The sequence below is a fragment of the Helianthus annuus genome, chromosome 1 (assembly GCF_002127325.2).
Source record: "Helianthus annuus cultivar XRQ/B chromosome 1, HanXRQr2.0-SUNRISE, whole genome shotgun sequence".
In the NCBI taxonomy this organism is placed as follows: domain Eukaryota; kingdom Viridiplantae; phylum Streptophyta; class Magnoliopsida; order Asterales; family Asteraceae; genus Helianthus; species Helianthus annuus.
The window spans coordinates 5,035,172-5,045,121 of record NC_035433.2 but is presented as its reverse complement, the minus strand read 5'-3'; the positions used below and the strand labels follow the sequence as shown (position 1 = coordinate 5,045,121).

The following is a 9,950-nucleotide window of genomic DNA, read 5'->3' as shown; positions in this document are numbered from 1 at the left end:
TTTGGTTGGAGATAATAAAATCTACTCAGATCATGTTTTTCCAATTAAAAATGTAAATAAATCTTTGATTGACAAAGTCTTTGAAGACAATACAAACAAATTTTTGGGAAAAACTCTTCCGGGAATTGTGGTAACACAATGTGATCCAATTCCTAAGGCTGAGATTAGGAAACAATTTGGTAATCAAAATTCTCCAACCACTCGACAACCTACTGCTTCTAAGGGTAAACAACCACAACGAGCTCCAAAGCCAAAGGCTAAAGTTGAAACAAAAGGAGCTCGTTACATGAAGAAAGGAAAAGATGTTAAGTTTGTAGCATCAAAGGGTACAGATAAAATTGAGACTTTTGAAAACAAATCAAACACTGATTTTGTACAACAAGTCAAGATTTTGAAACGAAACAGTGATAACAATTACACCCAACACACAAACGGGTGTGATGAAAAAGCAAGTACCTCAGGTTCTACAAGCTCAACATCTGGTAGTCGATCAAGTTCTCCTAAGTCTGTTGAAAGGAGAACTTGTTTCAAATGTGGAGAAATTGGGCACATTATCAGAAATTGCCCAAATGCTCCAAAGAAGAAGTTGGTTGAAAAGGCTCCACCTGAAGCAGTTCACCCTCAACGTCGGTCAGTTTCACCTAAACAAGATAAACGAACTGTAAAAGAACAAGAAACTAAACAACGACGTAAGAACATAAAAACTGTTGAAAAAGCTTTAAAATCTGAAGTTAAAACAGTTCAAAAGGAACCAAGAGTGTCGCAACCTGTAAAACCAGAATCTTCAAAAACTGGTAGGCAAAGACAAACTTGGTTACCTAAGTCGGGCGACAATTCAGGGGGAGCAGTTGTTCTTGAAAACCATCAAGAGATAGAGCTTACGTATCGTGATGCCAAGGGACGACCCAAGACCACTAAGGCTTGGGTCCCCATTCTCAACTGATGTGTTTATTTGACATGTGCAGGATGTTCTAGGAGGAACTATTAATAGTCATTGGATTGTTGATAGTGGAGCATCCAGGCACATGACTGGCGACTTACGGCTCCTATACGACGTGAGAAATATCAGAGGAGGGTATGTTGCTTTTGCGGGTGATAAAGGCGGGTACATCACTGGAGAAGGAAGTATCTCCAATGGCATCGTGTGCTTTGACAAGATCAATTATGTGAAGCAAATTGATCACAATCTTCTCAGTGTGTCGCAAATCTGCGATAAAAAGTTCTCAGTGATTTTTGATGACGCTGGCTGTTATGTGCTGAAGCCTGGATTCAAAATTCCACAAGAATGGGTTCTCTTATCGGCTCCGAGAGTTAATGATCTTTATATTCTCGACATGAGCCAGGCGATTACAACATCTGCACAAGTTACTTGTTTTGTCTCAAAAGCCACAGAAAAGGAGTCTATATCTTGGCACAGAAGAATGGGACACATTCACTTGAGGAAAATGAACCATTTGGTGAAAAATAATCTTGTGAATGGTGTGCCTGTAAGAAGTTTTCATCTACAAGATATCTGTGTCTCGTGCCAAAAGGGGAAGCAAACGAAGAAGTCTCACCCTTTGAAGAAAATCAACACTGTTAGCATGCCTCTCGAACGTCTTCATATGGACCTTTTTGGACCTATGAAGCACAAGACAACGTTTGGTGATGCCTATTGTTTAGTAGTTACTGATGACTACTCTAGATTTTCTTGGGTATCCTTTATGGCACACAAAAGTGAAACTCCTGGCATCCTCAAGGATCTTCTTACAATGTTGGAGAATCTCTATACGTTGAAAGTGAAAAGGATCCGAAGCGACAATGGAACTGAATTCAAGAATCAAGTTATGGATGAGTTTTGTACTTCTAAAGGCATTCTTCATGAGTACAGTTCTCGTTATACTCCACAACAAAATGGTGTCGCTGAGAGGAAGAATCGGACTATTATTGAAACTGCAAGAACAATGTTAGTAGAGTCGGAACTCCCTATTCAATTCTGGGGAGAGGCTGTATCGGCTGCTTGCTACACGTTGAACAGAGTTCTTACAGTTAAGAGACATGGCAAGACTTGCTTCGAACTCCTTCAGAGAAGGAAACCGGATCTTTCTTACCTTGAACCGTTTGGTGCTCCTTGTACTATGATTGAGCCGGATGGAAAGTTTGGTGCACGAGCTATCGAGGGTTTCTTCCTCGGATATGCTACTCCGAATTTTCGTGTTTGGAATCTAGCTACCAAGAAGATTGAGCTATGGAGCGAAGTTAGGGTTCAAAGGTACACGAGTCCTGTTAGGGCTCCGGGTGATCCGTGGATGTTCGATTATGATGGGCTATTTGACTCCTTCAATCTGCCAACCTTTGACGAAGAATCAGCAGCGGCTCGGATGTTGTTGGAAAGTGACAACGCTGCTGTCTCACCATTGGTTAGACCTATTGTTGTTGACCCTCAAGCTTCTTCGTCAGTCAACAATATGGTTCAAAATGAGGTTTATGAAGATGCTGCTGATTATAATGACTCTTCTGAAGATGATGAATATCATGATGCAGCCGAAGGATCTTCAGCTCCAGCTGCTCCTGTTCAAGGTGCCTCTGGTGATACACCTCATACGGAGAATATAGATACTGCTGAAGGGAATGCATCCACCTCTAACCACATTCCTGGTGTAGAGTTGGTTGTTGATCTTAATCTGAATAATTTGGGTATCAACGCTCGTGTGCCAGATAATCCTGAAATGAGGATTCACGATACCCATCCCCAGCAGAACATCATAGGAGATGTCCATCGCGGTGTGCAGACGCGTAATCAGCTGAGAAACAACCGGAATGCTGGTTTGTATTCAGCTATAAGAGAATCTGGCCAACAGAATGACTGGTCCTTCGCGTGCTACGTGTCACAAGAAGAACCAAAGTCGTGGAAAGAAGCATTGAAAGACAGTGCTTGGGTTGAAGCCATGCAGGAAGAATTACAGCAATTTCACAAGCTGGGTGTTTGGAAGCTTGTTGAAAAACCTGAGAACTACAAGAAGATTGGCACTCGATGGGTCTTCAAATGCAAGAAAGACGACCGTGGAGTGGTTATTCGGAACAAAGCTCGTTTAGTCGTTCAAGGTTTTCGTCAGATAGAAGGGATCGACTACAACGAAGTCTATGCACCAGTTGCACGTCTGGAAGCTATTCGGATCTTTCTGGCTTATGCCTCATTCAAAGGATTCAAGGTTTACCAGATGGACGTCAAAAGTGCATTCTTACATGGTGTGGTTGAAGAAGAGGTATATGTCGAACAGCCTCCTGGTTTTGAAGATCCTGTTCATCCCGATCGGGTTTGGTTGCTCAACAAAGCTCTCTATGGTCTTCATCAAGCGCCACGAGCTTGGTATGCAACCTTATCTACATATCTGCTGGAGAACGGTTTTCGAAGAGGTCTTATCGATTGTACTCTCTTCATCAAAGAACAAGATGGAGATCTTCTTCTGGTACAGGTATATGTTGATGATATTATTTTTGGTTCTACTAATGATGTTTTGTGTAGGAATTTCGAGCGCATCATGCAGGATAAGTTCGAGATGAGTGCTATGGGGGAAATGAATTTCTTTTTGGGCCTACAAGTACAACAGACGGAGTCTGGGATATTCATCCATCAGACAAAATATGTTGGAGACATCTTGAGCCGGTTCCAGATGTCCGATGCAACGCCCATTGGTACCCCACTGCCAACTAATCACGGAATAACTCCTGACTTGAAGGGTGAACCTGTTAGCCCCTCATACTATCGCGCGATGATCGGATCCCTTATGTATCTCACAGCATCAAGGCCAGATATAATGTACCCAACATGCCTGCTTGCCAGATATCAAGTTAATCCGAAGGCCTCACATCTTGCAGCTGTCAAAAGGATTTTTCGTTATTTGAAGGCTTATCCAGACACCGGTCTGTGGTATCCTAGGGATAATAACTTTGACTTGGTCGCATTCAGTGATTCTGATTTTGGCGGATGTAAAATCGACGGCAAATCCACAACGGCTGGATGTCAGTTTTTAGGAAATCGCCTAGTCACCTGGCAGTGCAAGAAGCAGACGTGTGTCGCTACATCAACATGCGAAGCTGAATACATTGCTGCCTCAAGTTGTTGCTCACAAGTTCTTTGGATCCAACAACAATTGCGGGACTACGGTTTTGAATTCCTAACTACTCCTATATACGTTGATAATTCTGCTGCTTTAGATATCACTAAAAATCCTGTGCAGCATTCAAAGACCAAACACATCGAAATCAAATATCACTTCATACGTGATTGCTTTGAGAAAAGGCTAATCGATGTTGTTAAGGTCCACACCGATGACCAACGTGCCGACTTATTTACCAAAGCTTTTGACAAATCTAGATTTGACTTCTTATTATTGGTAAATGGCATTAAGGTCAAGCAAGAGTAAAACCAACATCGGAAAATCATTTTTGTAAATATCTTTGTGTTTTTAAATTTATCTTAGTTTGTTGATTTTAGGGGGAGTAAATCCAAAAATCGGAAAATACAAAAACATCGAAAAATTTCAAAAACACAAAAACAATAGAAAAACAAAAATGAGTTTCCTGGCGAGCAAAAGAGAAAATGATAGTACATCAGTGGTCTATCCTAACCTCTTTAAACCTTAAATGCAAAACGATAAGCAGCTCTATATAAGATGTATCGGTAGGCTCACAATCATTTTAAAGTGTGCAGGGTGATATAAATCTTAATCGACTGAAGACCAGGTGGGAACCATTCATTGGCATATGGTCTTAGTACCGAAATTTCGTTTGATAGATTGCCGAGGTTCTGAGATATTCGGTCTTTATGCTGCTTATCATCTGGGTATCATGGTTGTATCTTCTACCGAAAAATAACGGGGACGCAAGTCTAGATCTTCCATGATACTATACATACGTGTACATATTGCATACTGCATTCGACCTCAATAAGTGATAAACAATCACATGTCCAAATCAAATAAGTGATAAAATATCACATTTATCCGGGTGTCAAGTTCGTCTCTCTGCTGTACGGAAGTACTGACCTGTTCACGGACTTGCACCTGTGCCCTCATGCATACGAAAATCAAGTTCCTCATCAATAAGTGATTATATCACAAAGGACTTGTTTTCAAATCAAAATAAGTGAGTATCTCACATTTTATACGGACAAACAGATGATAATCGGTATACTCACCGGTAAGATGAACTCTCGTGCATACCTTGATACGGGAATGTGTCGTGATGTGGATGAACACCGGTCGGTAAGTATAAATCATACCTTAACGTATCCCCTCGCCATGATTACATCTGATAAGTTGAGTTTAAGTGGACAACAATACCGATAATTGTTATAGGATGCTTATCTTAATATTAACTAACTGAACAACAAGAGTGTTTTGGCATGACCGTACACTGATATGATTCTCTTACCCTCGAAACTCGCAAAAAGAATGTCTGTTTATATTTAGTTACTGCTTAACTTTTATTGTTTTCTTTTTAAACAGTTTCGTCGTTTGGTGCATATCAGCACGACATTAGCGGTGATGTCGTTTGATAACACTCAAAGGATTTTAAATTGTTTTTTTTTTCTTTCAAAAATACCAAAAAGATTTTAGGTGTGTTTTAATATAAACTTTATAAAAGCCAAAAAGATTTTCTTTCTACTTTATTTTCGATCGTACGATGTTGGAGCTCGAGTCTTCGTTACCTGAAACCTGAACGAAAACCAAACTGACTAAATCTTCATAAACGGTCGAAATTTGCATGTTTTGAAAGTTAAAGACTTAAATTGACAAATTTATTAAACTTTCAAACTGTCGGACGGTGTTTGATTATGACATGGTCATTCGTGTGTCTCTTGGTTATACTAACTATTCCAAGCAGTTGTTCTCATTACGCGTTTAGATTTCTTGCATGTGCAGATTCTAAAGGCTGGGAGAACATGGTCGATGACAAGCTTTGGAATGAAGACACGACGAGAAGGCGCTCAACTGATAAAGATGATCGAGTAGCCGCTGACCATCCTCAACACCACAAGGATCTCACTTCATAAAGTTAAAGTCCATTCACGAGCATAACTCAAGGGGGAGCTTATGTTAAGGGGGAGTTTGTCAACACACTTTCTACACAATACGGGTAGTTTGTTGATACACTCTCTGCTTTCAAGACGTGAAGACTTTGAAGATCCTCCGACTATGAAGACTTAAAAGGACATCAGAGTTTTGGAAACTCGTAGACCAAAGACCGTCGAAGTTCAAGACAGGTCTACATCTATAGAAGATCAAGACAAGATCAAGACAAAGCTACAGCCAAGGGGGAGTTTGTTGGTGCACTTGTGTCTGTACTTTGTCTGTATTCGGTCTGTATAAAAACGATGTCCTAAGTCAGTCTGTAAGTTGACCAAGTAAACTATCCTCCTAGTTTGACTTGGACAACATGATGTTTGTCTGGATCGAAGGATAGCCTCGAAGGATACGCATCATCCTTCGAGGTGCTCGAAAGATATGGTTCGACCATTAGGCATCGAAGGATGATCCTTCGATGTCCATGCTGATCTTTCGGACACATTGTCATCGACAGATGATCCTTCAGACCATCTATCGATCCTTCGACCAAGACCTGCTGTGTATGGGTATAAATACCCATGCAGTGTGTTGTGTTTCGGTAGAGACACCAAGAGAGGCACACATAGAGAGTTAGAGAAACTCTGCTGGAAAACACACACACACACACTTTAGAGAGTTTGCAAACAAGATTGTAAACATTGTGCTTGTAACCGTAAACCTTCATACGTATTAATACAGTGGTGTTAATCGGTGAACTTTGTGTGTTCTTGTGTTTGTTCTTGCTTCATCCCGGTTTGCCCGCTAGCTTGGATTCCGCACTCGCTAGTGGGTTAGTATAACAAGGTTTAGGTTTGTTCTCGATCCTCCGAGAAAAGGGACCTACAGGTTGAACGGAAGCCCTTAAGGCGGGAGCTATATGTGACTCCATCTCTGCTCTTTGGATTCAACAAGAGCATTTTCAGCAAGAATATCCGAAGAGTCCCCTTCTTTCCCACCTCTTTTCCTCTTGTTTTGGTAGTTGGATCCACTAGCACAGTTTCGGGCACTTAGACTTTCACTATCCAAACCAAACTGTTGATCTGTATAAGCACCACCATCTGATAGTTCAGTAAGAAAATCAGTTCAAAACAGGTGAGCTTAATACTTGGGTTGTAACTTATATATATTAGCATAGTTTTTATATAAGTTATAAAAAGGTAACAATGTTTTGTTTTTCAATGTAAAAATCTAGAAACTTGTTTTCTGATGCATGTCATAATTTTCTTTTGGATATGATAGTACTTACCTTGGTTTAAAATTCTGGATTTGCCGCTGTCTTCAGCGGCTAAACTGGTTTGAATTGCGTTCGGATTTTGAATTTCACAAGATGAACCTTCTTCATCAGCAAATTTAGAGTCTGGCAGACTTCTCATTTTAAAAACTTGATTCTCTAGAAACTCTAAACTTGAATCCACAATCATAAACTGAACTGAATCTTTTGCACCTGGTTTCACCAACATGTCCTGGTTGGGATCATGCTCAATAAGTTGTGGCTCGAAAGCCACCTTATTCAAAACATCAACCAAAGTCTCAAAATAATGAGTTCCTTTTGTCTGGCTCCTGGGACTAAACTTTCCGGTTCCAGGTGCAAGAAACACCAAAGAATTCTTCGAGTTGTTGTAATCAAAGTTTCTTCGCTTCTCAGATTTCCATCCTCGTGCTAAAAGACGAGGCCAGACAGCTTCCTCAAATAGGTCACTTAATTTCTCTTTACTAAGTCCAATACCATATTTCAAAAGATGGATAACTTGTTTTGTTTTAAGCCAAGAGAATGGCGGTTCAGGCTGCTTGTTTTCCACTGGCTTCTTGGCCTTGGTAGTAAGGTCATCCTTTCCTTTTCCAATGGCAATGGCTTGTACAAGCAACTTGATGCCCACCATATCCACTACATTGAATACATATGTTTCAAATGTAATTTCTTTAGTGTGGAACATTCGGGTAGCCTGGAAGATACAACGCATCAATAGCCGGATCAGATGAATTTTTTTTAAATGATTTTTTCAGGAATTAATGTCTGAATTGCATAAGAGAGTATGCACAGAGATTTCTTTTATTTAGAAATCATATTAAATTCATTAATACATTGATGCCTTACCATTATAACCCTTGGAGGCAATAGTTGATAACAGACATACATGTCTGGTTAACTATAACTACCATAACTAAAATAGTTAGTATTAGATAAATAACACATCAATAGAAGATCAGAGATTTTTAAATGTATATAAATGCATGATGTACATATTAAGTTGATATACTAAAGCAAGTGATAAAGACTTAGCAACTAATATATATTCAGTCCCTAACAAGTTTAACTATTATTCCTTGAATATACTAAATTCTAGGGTTATTTTTTTAACAACAATAGTGAATTAGAACCTCAATAAAGTGACCGAGAGTGACGGAACATGCTACATTGGTGTATGATAAACAAGTGTTGATTAAGATGCAACTTTTTTTTCATATATTGTGTAATTGTGCTTAAGGGTGGGAGTTATACAAATATTGTAGAAAAGTTACCCGTGTCAGACGAGTTTTGCAATCATCATTGACATGGAGAAATATGCGAGCGAAAAGCTCCTGTGCCCTCCAACCGGTGAAAATCTCCGTTCCAGGTATCTTCTTTCGCTTTCCGTTTTTCCAAGAGCCTGACCAATCTATGTGTTCCTTGGTTCCGTAAAATGGTCCATAGTAATAGAATAACACATCTTGCATTGCCTTGCTACCCATAAATTTCTTCACAAGATGAAAGTTCTTGCCAAATATATATAAACCAAGTATAAATGCATCACTATCAAGTATAGGGACTGCAGGAAGCTGGACCTCATTTTCTTCGGTACCTATGAATTTGCTCTCCTCATTATTTATTGTTTCTTTCGAAACTATGTCCGGAATACTTGCTTGATGCTTCTCTCCGATTTGAGTTCGATTTTTTGCTTCTCCGAAAATGTCACCAGAAGATTGTTCATATCTAAGCCACACTGAACAACGATCACCTGCTTTCATTCTGTTACCTAGCTAATACACAAAAAGAAAATAGAAAGGATTTATGACCTCTCAATGTCAATCAAATAAAATACGCCGTCTTAAATGCGTAAACAAGTTAAGTCTGATCGACCAAGTCGTGAGACGCTACATTTAAGTACCCCTGGGATTATAAATACTTCATTTTCTAGATCATTTAACAACAAAACTACCTAAAGTAACATCATTTTCTAGATTATGTATGCATAATTAAGAACCCCTTGGTCATAAATACTTCATGTTGTATATATAGGCACTTCACAGAAAGGTAACTTGCACCATATATATAAAAGAAGAGCAGGAGTTTTTTATTTAAATATTTTTAAATTGCAGTACCACAACTTGTGTAACCTATCACCAAGGTGCAAACATCTAGCTTGATAATTTATTGTTACTTTATCCTTGATCAGCCAATTCGTTCTTGCGTTATAGTTACTGTATCTTTAGTAGACCATATATTCTTGCAATTTCAAGGCAATCAATTCATATAGGGTTATGAAAGTAGATGAACAAACTATGTACTAAACCAATAAAACTAAAAACCAATGAGAGATTGTCCAGTTCAAGCTTTAATAAAATTACACACATGACAAAGCACTTCTGTCCTAATATAAAGAGAAGTGCTATTTACCTAGGTGTTTAATTACATAAATTTAATAATACAGTTCTAGTGTAAGAAATTCTTACAAACATTTAAACTAAATAAGATTATCAACACTCACAAAAAACTAAACTCAGATCCGTTCTTGTACTCATAAATCATGACCAAATGTTTACTTCTCAGATCCATAAGATCCCAAATTGAAGAAAAATCAACATTTATTATAACTGTTAATG

General features: G+C 39.0%; 1 protein-coding gene across 1 annotated transcript; it reads right to left on the bottom strand.

Annotated features, from left to right (window-relative positions):
- Nucleotides 1-6,962: 6,962 nt before the first annotated feature.
- LOC110887523 lies at nt 6,963-9,095 on the bottom strand. The gene is made up of 3 exons (XM_022135344.1): nt 8,610-9,095; nt 7,336-8,032; nt 6,963-7,147 (listed from the first exon to the last, which is right to left on the bottom strand). The coding sequence occupies exons 1-3, from the start codon at nt 9,093-9,095 to the stop codon at nt 6,963-6,965; spliced, it is 1,368 nt and encodes a 455-aa protein (XP_021991036.1).
- Between the last annotated feature and the right edge of the window lie 855 nt (nt 9,096-9,950).